The sequence below is a fragment of the Rhea pennata genome, chromosome 1 (genome assembly GCF_028389875.1).
Source record: "Rhea pennata isolate bPtePen1 chromosome 1, bPtePen1.pri, whole genome shotgun sequence".
In the NCBI taxonomy this organism is placed as follows: domain Eukaryota; kingdom Metazoa; phylum Chordata; class Aves; order Rheiformes; family Rheidae; genus Rhea; species Rhea pennata.
The window spans coordinates 171,389,839-171,408,265 of record NC_084663.1 but is presented as its reverse complement, the minus strand read 5'-3'; the positions used below and the strand labels follow the sequence as shown (position 1 = coordinate 171,408,265).

General features: G+C 34.3%; 1 protein-coding gene across 17 annotated transcripts in view; it reads right to left on the bottom strand.

Moving 5' to 3' along the window:
• Positions 1–18,427, bottom strand: part of MYCBP2 (MYC binding protein 2) — a 212,074-nt gene that overhangs the window by 85,194 nt on the left and 108,453 nt on the right. For 13 of the 17 annotated variants that reach the window (XM_062566861.1, XM_062566863.1, XM_062566864.1 and 10 more), the window contains 8 exons: positions 18,191–18,409; positions 16,216–16,441; positions 15,608–15,726; positions 11,788–11,875; positions 7,924–7,976; positions 5,850–6,022; positions 5,364–5,508; positions 3,222–3,434 (listed from right to left, as the gene is read on the bottom strand). In XM_062566861.1, coding sequence (XP_062422845.1) covers positions 3,222–3,434; positions 5,364–5,508; positions 5,850–6,022; positions 7,924–7,976; positions 11,788–11,875; positions 15,608–15,726; positions 16,216–16,441; positions 18,191–18,409 — 1,236 coding nt within the window. The remainder of the gene's footprint in view (positions 1–3,221; positions 3,435–5,363; positions 5,509–5,849; positions 6,023–7,923; positions 7,977–11,787; positions 11,876–15,607; positions 15,727–16,215; positions 16,442–18,190; positions 18,410–18,427) is intronic. The other 4 variants (XM_062566862.1, XM_062566865.1, XM_062566878.1 and 1 more) reach the window with 1 other exon arrangement.

The following is an 18,427-nucleotide window of genomic DNA, read 5'->3' as shown; positions in this document are numbered from 1 at the left end:
CCTCCCATGAGCACCCCAGTATCTGTAGTTAATCTGCTATGACAGCAGAAAACTAACCTTAAAAAAGTGAGTAGTATATGTCTGTTTAATTCTGCAGTCTAGCTGCCAAAACATGTGCCTTCCGGAAGATGAATCAGATTATTGTAGAACTGATGAGCTCTTAGATAAGCCTAAACTATTCTGAAACCACAGCCTCAGAAATAAAACAAATCATGATAATCTGAAGATGCTTCACAGAACAAAAAAGAAAGCAAGCTTTTGAATAACCACTGTTTAAATTGAAATATAGAGTGCATGCGTATGTTTTGCACATGGGGGTGAGAAGTTTAGAGAACACTGCTAGATTACTAAGTAGCTGAAGTGAAATTTAGAAATCATCCTAGTGAACAGCTGGGAAAAATCCATATGGCATTCGTAAAGTATACAGATTACAATATACCAGTTGCAAAAGCTAGATTTCACTACTCTCCCAGCAGATTAAATTAGAGACAGTTCAAAGATTAAGCAATGCAGTTTCCTGGGTTCTGACAAAATTTGGGGTCTGTCCACCAATATTTGAAAATCCCTGAGATTCTGGAGCTTGTAGTTTGAGCTGTCTGTGGTCTAGGACTTTTCCAAAAGTTTCTGTAATCTGTCCTTGTAAACTGTAAATGTCAGCAGTGAACACAGCTCTAGTCATTCGCATAGAGCAATCAAACATCTTTATATTCATCAATAAAAGATCCTCTTGAAACTCTGTTTACCAAGCTGTTTAGACACGTAAAAACAGGTTAAAAAAAAAAAAAAAAAAGGAGTTCCCTATCTTCCTGAAACATCCTATATCTCATGACCTGCCAACAGGTGTATGCCTTCTACAGTAAGAACTGCATTCAGCCACCGCTGTCTTGACTGGCCCCACAACCTTTAAAGCCTCTATCTGAAGAGGAGGGAAGATGATGTCAGAAAATACAATGCCCAGAATACCTAGCAATTCATGCTACAGTCACTAACAGAGGTGACTAGAGGTGATACTTCCGTTGATTCCCACTAGAAAAAAGCCTGTCATTCTTTCAGTTTCTTGTGAAATGTCTTCACTGAAAAGCCTCAGAAAGTGGATAATATTCGTCCCAGAAGTGCAGGAAGTATCTCAGCAAGGATTATCTCTAGGCCTCAATGATTGCTGAGTTATCAGATTCCCATGTTCTATCAAAAGTAACAGAGGGAAAAGAGATGAGATAAAAACTTGAGCACACCTGACATAGGTTAACCATTATAGTCTCTATAAGAGATATGGTTTGGGGGATCAGTTTCCAAGTCTGTCACGATTTATTTCAAAAGTAGTGATAAACTACAGTTTCTAATCACGTTTGGATGTTTCCATCAGGTACTGATACAACATGCATGTTGATATAAAACAGAAGTGTCACTGAATGTTTGCATTTTACACTGAAACGAGTGTGCTAAGTACTGCAGGGAGGGAAGTGGAAGAGAATTTTTACACTTTCTTGAATCAGTAAGTTGTTAATAAACTAACCAACCGCTGCAGGTAACAGCACAGTTGTATTTCTGAGAGGACAATCAGACAGTCTTTACTATAAATAGCAAAATATCAACTCTGCTGAATGGAAGAAAAAAGGTAGCTGAAATTTTTGGATGGAAAAGACTGATTTTGAAGGAACTTCTGAGAAGACTCCACAAAAAGGTGTTAAACACAAAAGTCAAGCATGCTTGAACAAGAAGAGAGACACATTTTGTATTTGTCTAGGTGTGTAATTTTCTTCTACTTCTTCACCTTTGCAAACATTTGTACTGTTATCTACTAGGACAACTTTCAATGACTACTTGCATTTTCACTTTATTTTACCCTGATGTAAGTTAAAGATGATTACAAGTCAACTAGCTAATATCAAACATTCCTCACCCAAAGGGTACATCAGCTCTGAAGATTAATCCCTGGATACTTTGTTCTTGCTCCATAGTCAATTACTGCAGATTATCTAATGGGTTATAAGGTGAGTCACCATAACAGCTGTGTAAGCAGGTTTGATACTTGTTACTAAAGAAGAAGCAGCATATGCCTGTGTATAAACATGATTAGAAAACCCACCTGGCCTTAACTTTGAGTAAATAATATATTTTTTCCTCAAGTCATCGGAAAATATATCAAGTCAAGAACTGGTCCTTGCAGTACCCCCAGTAGAATCAAAATTAAATCCACTTGTCTCCCTGACGCAAATTCTGTAGTTGTAAATACATTTTCAGACAAGTGATTTAGTGAGTTCTTAAACCATTTGTTTTACACCATGTTGATTTCACATTGCTTTCACTGATTCATTAAGCTGCTATTTACTATGTTGATTTCCTTACATATAGCTGCTCCAGTATTAACATCTGCAGAAAACAAGTCTGTAACCATTAAAAAATGTTAGTTTGTTCATTTTCCCCATAAATTCACATTGATTATAATACTTATTATTCTTCTCTAATTCCTGATTAATCATGTTATTAAGTTATCTTATCTATCCTAGTTATTATCTTAACATATCCTAGTTATTATCTTACTCTCCTAGTTAGTTGGGGGTGGGGGAATTTCACATCTCTAATAGCACCAATCTACTGCATATATGTTAACCCCATAGATTCCAACACCATTGATTTGATATTCAAATCAATACCAGTTGTTCAGTTTTCACCTGCCACATCTTTAAAAACTGTTGCCTGCAAACTCTCTGAGCTGTCCCATTTGACAATAGCTAATATCAATAGACTCTGCTTAATATTTTCCTACAGAACTCATTTGCACGATCTTTTTAATGTGCTGAGCTCGTATCTTTTTTCCTATGTTTACCACTTACAGTTTAACACACAGATTCATATCAACACTCTAACCCTATGTGGGTATACAGGTTTAGTATTTTTTTCTGTTTCAGTAGCGGTTTTTCTCTCCCCTCTAGCTCAGGCTGGTTTGTTAATCAGTGTAACTAAAATCAAAGATACAACTTGTCTTTTTAAATTCTAATTTGGCTCCTAACTGTTTATAGTTTAGGCAATTGGCCCCTTTTGATACACACAGTTTTCTCCTGCACTTAATAAATATAATCAAGGCAATTTGTAACTAAGCAATTCATTTTTTAGTTTGTCATCAAACTGAAGTATACCTTTTTCCTTCCCCTCTGCACAACTTCATACACACTTAGAATACTGTATTTTACAGCTACCTTGCACAAATGACAGTAGTTTACCTTCATCATTGTAATAGCAATATACCGAGCTTCTTTTACTATCATTGGTTCATAAGAGGAGTCAAGTTTTGGTGAAGGAAGTCCTCCAAAGGTCATATCAGTGCTAGGGGAAGCAGCTGTTGCAGGACTTCCTGGTATTCGTTGCACCTTTTTAGCTTGTTCTTGTTGCAAAGATGTTTTTTTCTGAGAAACAGGAATAGCTTTGACCTCTACCTGCAATAACATGTGCAATACAGAAAATGATTTAGGGAGAAAACACACTCACACTTTCTTTACATTTGAGAAGGTACAGTGACAGAGTGGGTAACACGTTCACTATAAATCCAGTCATGTGTCAGAAACCTATGAGTCTATACTTAACTCTTTGCATAACCAAGTGAAGCATCTCAGCTCAGAACTTAAGAATGTAGAACAGGAGGGAAGCATTCAAGTGGCTTTGTACACGATCAGTAAGGGCCAGCAGGGTTAAGTTCTAATTTTGTGCCAATTATGCCTGTCCCAAAGCACTCTCTAGAAAACAACATGTATTCTTGTATGCCTAGCTAAGTTTTCCCACAACAGAAAATGCTACAAAGTGCAAAAGAGCTTTCCAAATGAGTGCATACATTTCAGAGAGACACCAGGGCCTCTTAAATCTGGCTCAGAAATGGCCAAACTGGATCTTGATTAGCTCTACAAAGAATCACCCTACCATACCTTTATATTGTGTCTTTTTAATGCATCTTTGATTTGATTTTTCCCCTGAGGTACCACAGACTTCTATTACTGCAGGTAACAGAGAGTCAGCTGTACTTAGTTTTCTGGGGAAGAACAGACTAATCATCTTAAAAGTAAGTTTACACATTACTCAGTGAAAATCAGCAATAAAGTGTGTTTAATTGCAGTAGATTTCTAATGTCGTTAATCAGAATTTAATTTAATATACTACAAGTTAAACCAGTGCATTGCATGCTGAATGAATCTAAGGGAACGATTAAATTAAGATTTCTGCTACTTTAATACATTAATTTAGAAAATAGTCACTAAAACAGCAACTATTTTGATATGCATACTATGATAAATCCTTCTCCTGATTGATAGATTAGGATCACTACTCACCTTTTTACTTCCTCTACTACAAATTTAAGTCAATAATCACACATTTCAATTTCACTGAAGGTGTGTTTGTGACTAAGAAGAACCTCATGTTAGTGTTATAAACTCACTGTTCATTAATGAACTTATAGTCCACTGTAAGATAATTCACATCACATACAAAGAGTAGATCTCAGAACTCTTTTGGCAGGAATTATGCCTTTGTATCTTGTTATAAGCTATTTCATTTATATCTCAACTTGAGCAAAGTCAAGTCTTGAAAACATTTGTACTACTCCAGAGTAATAGTGGAATCTAAAACATGGATGAAAACTAATTTATTAAAACTATATGAATAGCATTTGGTGTTCACTTTTTTGTTGTTGTTGTTTACTTAATTAGATAGAACCAAGCAGCCAATTTTTATATGGATCCTATAGATTTTACCACAAGAAGCCTGCAAGGGGTTGCAGGTTCTATCTGAGGCTGTCAGGAACACTTCCTTTCCAGCACTTCAACAGCCATGAAGATCAGCAATTAACTGAAGGTGAAGCAAAAAAATCAAGAACTCCAGACCTTGCCAGTTATTCTTTAAATTTCATTAACTACAGAAACTTCAAAATATCAGAAATGAGGAAGGGAGAAGTGCAGTTGTACTCTTAAAATAAAGTGACTTTAAAATGGTTCTGCAATGCTCTTCTAATTCTCTTTTCAATCACATTCACTCAGTTTACAATTTATTATATGCTTTCTTGGCTTACAAATAAAAATGAATTCTCACCATCTCATACATAATCATCATCAAATATATTCTATAGTAGGTTTTTCCAACAGGCATACATGTCATTACAAATCAGATTGCATTAAATGGTGTTAGCATAACAGGGAATTTAACAATTCTGTGGATGTAGAGGCAAGAAGGTCTCACCAACTACACTGAATTCAAGAACGCTGCTTTGTGCAATATGCAAAGAGTATTCTGTGGAGTATTTACAATACTAAAATTAATTCGTTAAATTATTATTAAAAGAAGGCAAGTATAGGAACAGACAAGATTATTGTAATTACCTTCATATTAGGGACATGAACAACATCCCCATACTGGTCTTTTGTTTGTACTGTAATAACAGTTGGCCAGCCACATCGAATGTCATCCTTATTTAAAATCAAAGATGTTTTTTGAGGATCAGCATATGAATCTGGCTGAAGCCATCTACAAGAAAGAAAAACACTTAATATTAAAATCTCTTTTAGCCACAAAACAAGTTTAATTCATAGGCTATACAAATATGAACTTTGTCTAAGAAGGGATGCAGAAGGTCTGAACGCTTCAGTTCTTTTCCCTAATATATTAATAGAAACAATAAGGCCAAATAGCTTTATTTAAATAATAATTGACATAATTTGTAAAATTATATAGATAGTTGCTTAGGACTAGCAAGAGTGCAGTTTTTAAAATTTAACATCAAACTAAACTTTTTCTATTTTGATACAAAATTTACACATTAAAACCACAAAGTAATGATTTTATTCATGCAGCACAGAAATTGTTACCTTGCTAGTCGTCCTCCACTTGATCCTGGTACACAAGCAATGAAGTCCTCCAGAAATGACTGTTCATTGCTTTGTACTTGCAGTGGAAGGTTTCCTTCAAGAGCTTCCAGTATAGTAGGGGAGTGAGATAGTGCCAAGCCTTTACCAAGAATGCCAGAGTGAGATTTGCACACCTTTTTTGAGGGGATTGTGGGAGAGAGGAAGAGGAAAGGAAGGCAAGAAAACAACATTTTCAGTATTTTATATGTAGAAGCTTTAAAGAAAACTCTATTTCTATTTCCTCTGGTATTGTCTTCTCAGTTTAGGAAGCATCATAATTTGTGTTAGAAGAGATTAAATGAGCTTGAGTTGAAGGAGGACTTCTGGAAAAAATAATAAATTAACATGTACTTTCATGTTATGAATATCCTTAGCGGCTGAATTGTGACCAGAAGGAAAAAGAGCTTCTGAAATGTGGTCAGTGGGAGTGTCCCCACAAAAAACTAAAAGGTTGGACATACACCTTAGAGAAATAGATTTTTGATGAGACAAATTAAAACAAATCTCTTCCTTGCAAGAAGGAGAGAGAAAGGTTGTATACTATATATGAAAGTTGTATAAAATATTGAACAGATTGAACTAAAAGAGAAAATGAATCCATCACTTGCATATACATTCTTAGTTCACTTTTTGAATTAGCACATAGTGGGGCCAAGAACAGTCAACTGAAAAGATGTTTCTTTCATTTTTCAGTCAACAGCTGATTCCTCCCAGATGCTTTCTGTTTTACCATCCTGACAACTAAGGTAACAAAAACATATGCAGTGGTATCCTACTATAACTATAGACTAGCACATTTCTCCAGCGAGTACAGTAGTAACTAAATCTGAAAATACACGCCTTGATGCGAATTAGAAGAGAAAGAATATGAAAACTGCTTTATCGTTCATCGTCAGCTATGGGCCATAAACAGGGAGTGCTGACCAGTGCCGACTACCATCACAACAAAGAAATTAATCATCAGTTCAGAACAACTGCAATCATATTATTTGGGACTTCATAAACATCACTGTTCAACTGAAAAAGCTATCTTATTTCTACAATTATGAAGATATGTGAAACATTAATTTTGGTAGCACCTAAAATGCATTGTTAAATCAGAACAGCTAAGCCAGAAGGTAATCAAATATATTTACCCATCTGATTTCCTATGAGATATTTATGCATTTTTTTTTTCTAGGCACCTTTATTATCAGAAAGACTTCATATAAATGCTGATTTCTTTAAGATTTTCTGAGATTATATATACAATTTAAATAGTTCCACATCAAGTCCGGAATGTCCTGCTTTCACATGTTTGATCTATGTCCATTATGCCTTAAAAAGGACACTCTGGATAAAAAGTATTTCTTTCAAGATAGCCTCTGTGAAATATATAAGTGAATTTAAATAAACTGGCGAATAATATTATATTCTATTTACACAAAATACTCTAGATCTAAAAGTCAACTGAAAATTCTTTCTGAATCACGCATTATCAGTTTATCAATGAGGACTTGAAAACAGATCCATTAATTGACCATGAAATAGTAAACAGGGTTCCATTATTGAAAACTTTCACTTTTCAGCCAATGACTAAAAATGTTCTGTATGTACCTTAGGATCAAAATTCTACATCTCAGCCAATATTTCATTTCGAATCTACTTTCCACAGAGACCTAACTACTCTGTGATATGAATAAAAGAGCTAAAAAGATCTGTAAAGGGATACCTACTAATATTCCCATCTACCTTGTCTCCAAAAAGAGGCAGTGACATCCATTTAATAATTCTTGTTTAGCTAAGTAGGAAAAGCTGCATTTTCACAAATGATTAATATTTTTTGTCATGAATAGAACAATTTAAATGGCATGCTTCTGACAATGTAAGCAGCTCTCCGATTTTAAAAGCTCATATTCCGCACAAGGAATTATGAGGCAGCCAGAAACAGAAAGAGAGAAACAGAGATTAAAAAAAAAAAAAAAAAAGAGCTACTAGTTTTGAAAATTTAGGGCAGAACTCTTAAATTATGCCTGTTAATAAAGCAACTGTATACCTGTAAAGCAGCCTCTTCAAGAATCTCAAGATCTTCTTCAAATTCATTACCTGCTGTAAAAATATAAACAAAAGTTTTTCATAAAAATAATACTGACATTTATCCACTTAGTATAGAATGTGAAATTCAGTTCTGTTTAGTAAAGCCATTTATATTACCAAGTTTAAATTTGTAAGATGATGGACAACACTGTTTATTCAGAAGTTCAAAGATTAATTCAATATTCCTTAATGAATAGCTAACACTTTCAAGTAACACACTAAACATGCAATATTGTGTTGTTCAGTGAACAAGCAAATAAACAATGCAATTTACATAAAACAAAAATTTGGTCTTTATCTTCTTATCTCCACGACAGTATGTATGGCAAAACTTTGGATGTAACTAGATATTTTCAGAGAAAGATTTTGGGAGGGGAAGACGATTTTCAGGAAGCAGAACTTACTTCTTATGCACAAGCTGCTCCCCTGTAAGATCTTATCCTGATAATACTATCTGAAAATCTGGTAAACTCTACAAAGTTATGATTCTTTTTGAAAATACAAATCTCAAGTATATTTTCTTATACATCTCACAAATACAATTCAAATTCTGATTCTACAGTGACCAGAGTTGCCAAACACAGTCTTTAACATAAAAGAAATGTAAAACAGTTAGTTACTAGATTTCTACTCTCTCTCAGAAACATGTCAGGCAATTGTACTAGTAAGAAGAGAGAAAGAGAAATCTAAAGAATAAAGTTATAATGTATTTTTAAAAATTGAAAGAACTAAAAGTATATAAAAATTCTGTTCTCAGAAATAGCTAATACAGAGTTGAAATAAGCAAATAAATAACAACGTTAAATACATCAATCAATTCCACACTGTTATTCAAGTCAGATCACAAACACAGATCAGATCTCTCACTAGAACAAGTATCTTAAAATCCTGGAGAACTAGCAATGAGAAAATGCGACCTTTTGAAGGTGGTACTCAAGTAATATTTAGGTGCACTCTCACAGATAATGTTTTCCTAATGCATGAAGGAATTGCAAGTCCAGTGCATCTTCCTCCAGAGCAAAAAGGCTAATGCCTTCTTGGTGTCCTTTCAAAACACTTTTTTTCCCCTAATGGCGCTAGGGGAACTTGGACAAGTACTTGACTACATGTAGACAGAATATACCCACCACAAAAATTAATAAAAAGCACAGAACTGCTTTGTACTGGACAACCTCCTTAAAATCAATACACCAAGATGCAATCATACAAATAATGCTAAAGATGAAAGGATATACAAGGATGTCAGTAACAGTAAACAACTCTGATATGAAGTCAATGCAGTTATTTTAGATATTTTTCTTGACAGAAAGTGTCCAGATAAGTCTTTTTTCACCCCCATGATGTCTTCTGCATAATCTTCCTAGACATATCTGGTGAGAACTTTCATCTACTTGTTTACATCTTCCTTTCTTAAATTCTGCCTTGACATTAATCAAGTTTCTTACTGTCTTCTTTAAAATCTCCATGTTTTAAGAGCACTTAAGTTGGATCCAGATGTCTAAAAATTATCTGGGAAATGTATGAAGATTTACATTACCTACCTTGGGGCAGCAAAGCATGAGATAATGAGCCCAGACTTAGACATTATAAAATATCTTTATAGGAAACAGAGGAGCTATAGGCTCCTGCTTTGGGTGATTCATTTCATTTTTTCTTGGATGTTTATTTTAGGATGAAATGACTCATCCTCTGAAGATGTCTACATTAACTTCAAAAAGAAAGAAGGCTGGAGTTACTAGTTTAGACACAGATGCATAATTTTTAAATGCTAAAGTTCAGGAATTTTAAGTGAAGCTGTTCCTTTCTGGTGTGAATTTTTTGCTTTGGCTACTGTCTTTAGACCGTACACATCTACACACACACACACAAGAAATCAAGTAAAATTACAAAAATTATAAAATAAAGCATTTAGAAGTTTTAGACGTCCAATATGAAAGGTCTTCTTATGTGTATGCGTTACAAGACAGTCTCTTATATGATCACATATGTTTTCCCTTAAAGGATACTCCATGTGAATGAAATCATACTACATTACAAATAAGCAATGCTACTAACACGTAATACACAGGGTTCCTCAGGACATCATTTCACTTCCAGAAAAAGTAGAAGAGAAATAATCTAGAATGCAGGATAAGTATGCTAGTACTAAAGCATTTAAATGCTGCTCTAGAAAAACAAATTTCACCTCTTACCCTGCTACTGTTTTGTGGCCAGACATCAGGCAAAACACTTAAACTAAGCAAAACTAAAACTGAAAACAATCTTAAAAAGACTGTGCTGTCGCTTCCATCATAATAGGCAAACACTACTACTCCTGTGTACAACTGATCATTTTGTTTATTCCTAGGGTCCAGCAGTCTTACAGAGAAACACTACGTACTTACGCTTTTTTGTCATTGTATTTGTAACACTATCAGCAATACTAACAGATTTCATCGAAATGCTAGAGTAGGTGTTAGGTAAATGATGAGATGCATGAATTATAATTACTTCTGTAATCAGTAAACCCTTTAACGGTCAATGAACCTATCATTCCTTCATTGCAGTTCACATACAACCTCTTTTACAGGTTTGCTGAACCTGCAAAAGTAAATTAGCTGCATGTTATTCATCTGAAATTCCTTCTGTCTGAAAGCAGATAAGCAAATCTATGTACCACCTACTTTCCTATCTTACTCTAAACATTGTTTCAACATTAATTTAAAACAAAACCAAACCCTCTTTTGAGAAAAGACTGAAGTACTACAAAACCTGAGAAATGAAAGAAAGAAGCACTTAAATTTCTGCTTCTTTTTTACATGCAAAAAGAGAACAAGTTAGTGGCAGTAGGGATTAATGACAAAACCAAGGATTTCAAGCGGCTATTGTTGGAAGGACAACAGAAAAAGGCACTCTAACCTACAGAATTGTCTGTACTTTTGAGAGAGAAATACAGATTTACAAGTGCAATTGAGGTGCCTACTTACAAGAGGGTAAGGGATTTGCATATTCAAATATGAAAGAAAAATACCAGGTTAAAAAAATTCAAATGAAGTCTTGTGACAGTAATTTTACACTGATCAATGCATTCCTGCTCATTAATGTGCACTCTTCTCTTCTACCTTCATTGACAATATTTGAGCTCTTGTTTGCAATCCTAAATTAAAACCTAATTTCACTAATGCTTATTGGTAGAAATCTTATTATGCAGAATTTGGCCCTATCATTAAAAAGTTCTAATTCGGTTTCTATATCCATTCATTTTTGCTAAACTCTCACTTTTCCTTGTATCTTAAATTGTCTTTGGGTTACTGTAAACTTGTATTTGCTGCATCTGCTGTACGCATTATTTTGGTAATTGTAAAAAAACAGCAGTAATATTTTAGGCTGTGAGGTCTAGAGATAAAGTGACTACTTTCAATATTAAAAATAAAATTTTCCATTTTGCAGTTCAATGCTGCAGGTATTTTTTATTCAAAAGGTGTAGAGTGCAGGGATAAAAACAGTGAGAGAGAATACAAATAAGATACCTGCACATCTGTGAAGTACCATCAGGAAACTGTAGGATATAACTCGCACATTGATGCACTATCTGTGAGTGGGGTGAGCAGGTTCAGATTTAAATGACAATGGGTTTCCCTCCTACCCATCGACACAAGAAGGAAATAGTGTAAGCAGAGAAAAATGCTATTTTATTATCTCTGCTGACTAATTATGTTTTAAGAATTAATTTTTACATTATCATCTCTAAGTAAAAGTATCATTAAGACTGAAAGATATTATTTATTCAGCAAACTTGAGTTAATGATAAAGTAACGAAATGTGTTCTTTGAGGAGGACTTACCAATCGGAAGTGCTAGATCTTTCTTCATTAAAGCTGCTGCACATGATCCTCCTAAATTGGCCAATTCCTTCTCCAGCTGAATAATGCCCTTCAAAATTAAATAATTTTTTAAACAAAAATATTGTTTCAGAAAACACAATCGAATGGTTTCCCTGACACTACTTTATCCTAACAGATATTAATGCTGCATTCCAGTTTGAAGTGTCTCATTAATACTCTGCTTGCCTTACATTTATGCTATCATGTTTTGCTGTGACGTGGACTAGAATACAAAAAAATTTAGAACAATTTCAACTAGGTAGGAGTATTATCAAGCAGGTTACGAGGCTTATGCTAGCCTCCTATCAGAGAAAGATACTGTCTTTAGTCCATAATGTTAAAGAGAAAGGGAACTTTATACTGCAAAAGCTGCTGATATTGCATGGCAATATCTCTCCAAAGCTGGAGAGGTATCATAAAAGCTCATTTTTCCATATTGTTTAAAGGTAATGCTATTTAAAATTCTGTTTCCTTCCTCCTCTCTGTAGCTGGAGAGATAAGGATAGGAAAAGGATTCTACATTTTCTCCATTATAAATCCTAGAAGAAGCTCTTAACAGCTTCTTCCATCCAACTTTACCTTGGAAAGATATTTTTCTTCTCACTGATTCTGCCCTTCTAAGAGAAGAGGAGAAGATTCCTCCTCATTCCCCCTATGCTTGCCACTGAAAACACATGACAGAGAGCCTCCCTTAGTATCTTTTAATCCTGTTCTTAGGAGAAAGGAACAGAGTTTCTTCTATTCCACTTGTGTTAGGCCACATGCATCCTTTTCAAGCACAGAGTAGGAAGGAGGCTGGGTGCAAGGAATGGAAAGAGAGCAATATTGCTAAGGAGGCTGTAGTTACTTTCCAGCCACAAAGACATGTATTTGATATGTTCCTTCTACTTGCACCAACCGCAGGCAAACATAGCCTCTTTAACTTGCTCACAAGAAGATGTTGTTGACAGTAATACCACTTCTAAGTTTTAAAGAAATCTGTGCAATGTTCAGCACTTCCAAGAAACCTATGACAGATTACTCCCACAGAGGAGAAAGAAAAGTGGAAGAGATGGAAAACATTAATCTGATGGATTTTCTAGGTAGACCTTCCGAGTCTAGTAATATATAACCTAAGGTCAAAATCCGTTTTGTGAAGAGCTTCAAATCAGTAACCCTAGATTTACCTTGCATTCTCCAAGATTCGGAAATAATTCCAAAATGCCTTTTAGACCCAACCCTCAATAAACTACGTGTTTAGGACTCAAACTGCAAGTTCTGAAATAGCAAGCAATTAAAATAGGTGAAACGTAGGCCAATAAACCTGACATTTCCTTGCTATCTCATGACCCCACTAATTCAATGCTGATAGTTCTGCTAAAGTAACTGGCCTCCTTATGTAGAAGAAAAGGTGGCAGTTTTTGCATGTATTTTGTAGTTTTTTTGCAAAAATCTGACATTTATACAAAGTTTAATAGTTCAACTACATCTATATACTGATTTCTTCATGCACTTCATGCTCACACTCAACAGCACCCTTCAAGTTTTCCAAACACTTCTGTAAGAATGCCTGCCACTTAAGACACTACAGTGAGGAAAGGGTACTGGAAGCTTGCCCTTTAGAAGTGGAAAATCAGATGGGCAGAAATGAAGCGCACTGACCTGAATCAAGTCTCATTGATAATTTGTTTTTTAAACTACAGTAAACAGAGCAGTTACCAGAACATATACTCCTTTTCTGCCAGCAGTAACACTTCAGAAAATGGTGACCACAAAGTTCTCAAAAGAATAAGAAACTTATGTGGTGTGTCCAATCACTTAATTTAAGGTCCTTTAAAGTTAAGCTGGTACGCCAAAGATGGAGTACTTTAACTTTCCATAAAAGGAAAAGACTTGGACCATACCTGCAGATTACAGAACCTTTAAGGTGAACAAAGACCTTATTTTAAAGAGGATGAGAAGGATAGATATTGCTGTTATGTGACTTTTGTCGAGGCTTTAGTTCAGCGATGCAAGGTAACTTAAAAAATGTAACTTAAAAAATGTAACACTTCCTTTTCTATTTGCAAAGACATACTGCAAAGTATGTCTTTGCAGCCTAACTGTTGTACCACTCTGAGTCTTAAATCTCTCAGTAAAAATGGCAGTCATTAGCACTAAAACTTTGCTACTTCAGGTGGAGAATCATCCCTTGTAGCTAGGAAAATAGTCTAATGAGAGATAAAAAGAAGGTATGTTTTTGTCTGGTAGCTGACAAATATGTACATAAAATGCTAATAAATGTATTAGGGCCACTAGTTTAGATGAGACAAGCATTCTTCCATATCATCTATGACCTCAGGAAAAAAAGAAAGATACAATTAAAAGTATTTCATAAGAGGAAAACTTTGTTCCTCTGATCTTCTGTGATGTTCATATTGTATTTATTGTTTCATCTCAACAAAGTTTCATTAGGTTCATTATTCCTAAACAAAAGCTCTGTGGACACTGTGGTTTTACCAGCCACTTTTGTGTTCCTGAGAACTCCTATTATTACTTATTACGACAGTTTAAAAAAAAAAGAAAAAAAAAAAGAAAAAAAAAAAGATTTGCTTTATGACAGAACATATGCCTAGGCCAAGGCATACTATTAATTGGTGCAGGCATTGCCTCTTTCCCGCTCTTTCCTGACTTACTCTTATTGCCCCCACTCTCTCTGTAAGAGCACTGCAAGACAAATAAAAGCTGGTGCAGCAGAAAAGATCAGCTTTAAGTCACTTCTGCTTCCTGATCTGCCTTGTTGCCTGCTTATTAAAAAACTAGAATTAGCATAGGGAAAGAGTTAAGAGTTTCTGCACAGGAATGCAGCTCTTGCCAGTAACATGTATCTGCTTAAGCAGCTAAAAATAGTATCTACCAAAAGTAACACAGCATTAACCAAATATTGTCCAATATTAGACTAATTAGATTATCTATAATAACCTTAAATCTGATTTGCTTCAAGCCAATGAGACAATCATAGCTAATAATCTTACGAAATATCTTCTAGTCCACATCAGACACACTATGAAATTTCAAAGAATCTCATGCTCTGAAAATTTGAATGTGATCAAGTCTGAGCAGATGTCATGAATGAGATGAGGTAAGTCTTTTGTGGCAGCTGCACTGTAAACAAGATGCAAAACTTGTGGAGTTCACATGAGGCCATGGACCTAACACTCCCAAGACAAGGCGCACACTATTTTTTTAAGTTATTACAAAACACATTAGGTATTTTGTATTAAAATAGCTACGACAAAATATTCTTCCAAGTATACAAAGAAGTTCTGTTATCACATAATTAGCAGTGACAGTAAAACATGCATGACTGTGATTCTGAAAGCACTAATTCTTTACATTTAGAATAGAGGACTAGGTCAGAATTTTAGGAAATAACATATCCATTGATATAATAGATAAAAGCACAATGCTATATAGTTGTAGATTGTCACAGTTTTTTTTATATATATACACACATATATAAAACATATATACATACATAGATATGTTTCTATATATAGAAAACTATATAAGATATATCATATATATGTATAGAAGAAGATTCTCCACAAACATACATTCAGATTTAAAATATTCAAAAATAACATAAGCAGAAATATTTTCTGATAAAAGAAAGTTGTATGAAAATCATTTAAATATATTTTGCTAATGTTATTTAGTCAGAAGTGGAAACAAAATTACTTTTACCAAAAAAAAAAAAAAAAAAAGCCTTAGAGAAGGAAATTAAATAGGTTCAATTACAGTCATTTCACTTTTTCCATACCTCCTCAGATCCTGGACTAAATTCATATCCAATTGCATAACACTTGAAACCATAAAAACATGCCTTTTCATCTTTCACATAGTCTGATGCAGTCTCCAGAGAAAAAAGTGCTTCATTGCCTTATAGGAAGCAAAAGAATACAAAAAAAGAAAAAAGAAGAAAAAAAGAAATGTTCAATGTTTCTCCTATTTTGTATGTTTCTATTGCATAAACACAACTGAAACCTAGGCTTCATATAAAACACATAGAAGAAAATCTTGAGCAATACATAAATCAACACTTCAAAAAAGAAAGCTAGTATCATTGTAAGAAAGCTAGTATCATTGTGTTTCGCTGACGTGCAACCATTGGCTTATAAACTTTTGCCTGCTTGGACTGAGACTTTTTCACCTTTATTTTCTATGATGATTCAAAACTCCTGTAGTGAAAATTTCCATTTGCATAAAAAGCATACTCATTATTTTTTTCATTATTCATTGTTTTAATAATTTATATAGATTAATTTAAATTAATTTAAACTCTTATTAATTTAATAATTCATTTTTACTGGTCTTTCCATTATTTTAGTACCACACATTACTGGAAATTAAGCAGTATATATTTATTACCTGGCAATACTAACACCATAGTGGGCCATCCGGAAGATCCAGAGAATTTTTTCAGTTCTATCCATGAGTTAAGGTTTTCATGAACAGAACTGTGCTTTGGTCCAAATCCTAGACTCTGTGCAATTCTGACAGGAATCAGTAAACGAAGAACATCCTCTGACTGAGCAGTGCCACACTGAGTGTCAAACTCTATTGTTATCCACCTCACACATTCAGGAAAAGTAACCTAAAACAAAGCAGTAGTCCAAAATCAATTATGTTCAAGTAGATTTTTATACATTTAATTGCACATTTTCTTTCTGTCTTTTCTTTTTAGCATTTCAGGTTATGAAAGTGATTCAATTTTTCAATTCTATACAGTTAATTAAAAATATATCAAAACAACATTAACCAAATTTTCAAGATTTGTTCTCCAAAATCCAGATATATCTGAAATGTTTCCTAAATTATAGTCATGTATTGTGCTATGTTCAGATTAAGTGCTTGAGTTTATGATTCCATTTGTGATTGTTTTCATTTTTAAATACAGGACCATTAAACTAAACAACCACAGAATACTACTAATATTTAACTCTCAAATACCTCTTTGTATACAAACATCAAAGTCAGATTCAATGGCTGCTTTGTGCAATCCTAGAAAAGTACAAAGCAGCTGAAGTACGCTTGTGAATCTGGCCTGCAGTATGACAGCATGTAGCTACAGAATTTCAAAAGCAGCAACAGCCGAGACTAAAGCTTCATAGAGGCTGTGCAAACTTTTATGAAGATAATAAGCATCAGCACTTCAGGAAGCACTGCTTGTAACTATTTACTCTGCAGCAGATATCTTCCTTTCTCAACTCAAGCATAAAAATGATTAACGATCGCCAGTTTTTACTTGATTCCAGATTTCCAACCTTTGTATTTACAGTTTTGGTATCAACGTCACTAGAGAGCTCACTAGGGATTTATCTCAGGCATGTAATTTACATCTCTGCCCTTAACTCAGATAGACAAAACCACTCTTTCTTCATTGATCTTCAGGAAAATAAAATTTTATTTTAATAGAGTCAGTCAAAGTGACTCAAGATAGTTAAAGAGGATTTCAGAGTCTTCTGCAATCCCAAACCATGGTCCAAATTAGAGTAATTCATGAAGTAATTAAATAGGCAGAATACTCTACACTATACTACACTGCACTGTAATGCATAGTATTTTGAGTGAAATTGATGTTAGGTATTTTTAAAAGCATAATTTTAGCATTAGGTATGAATGTCTCGATATGATTAGATAATGTCTACAGAAGGACATCAAACTTCTAAATTCAGAAATGGGAACTTTAGAGTTTACATGCAAGTCATTTTGATCAAAACTGCATTACTTGTCTATTTAGTTTTCGGACTCCACATACACACTCTTTGCTTATTTTGCTTTCTAGGAAGAAATAATTTATGCTTTTAAAAATTAAATCTTATTTAAGTTTGAGAAGAGCGCTTAAATCATCTACATCTTTAACAAATAAATTACTAGTAAAGAACTGTAAGTATTAATAATGTTATACTAAATACTGATGTAGATTATAAAACTGACAATATACTGTTTACTAATGTGCTTTATTAGTGGTTTGTAACTGGTAATTTCAGACCTCACATATACACACATATAGTGAGAGAGAAATACGTGCAAAATCTGTACAGTTAGACCAAAGAATCTGTGCACAACAGAGTATTAAAAATCTAACACTGAGCAAATGTAGGTGCCTAAGTTAGATACTGACATTAGGGGTCTAAACCTACAGGCTTCTTCTGTACTTACTGGAGAAGCACAGAAATCTGCAGAGAGCAATGCAATAGTAATATAGGAAACCCAGTCTTCTAAATTAGACAATATGAGTATCACCCATGGCAACAATTTTTCAGCTAGTCCATTTTTACAAAACAAAAAAGCATGTCCAGAGAATTTAAGAAACTGTATGCAACTTAGACATGGTGCTTACCTTATAGTGTGTAACACATGCTGGTTTATAGGGATGTTCACTCTCTACGACAGCATAGTGATTAGAGGTAGTACAAGCTGAAAGACCTTGTTCTGGCTGGTTTCCAGTGGTGCTGTCTGTAGACTGATTTGGGTTAAAAGCTGGAGGGGCGTATTTCTGATTCAAAACTGCCACAGAGGGAAGTAACTGTTGTACTAGGCCAAATACTTCAACAGCAACCTGTATCATAACACAATA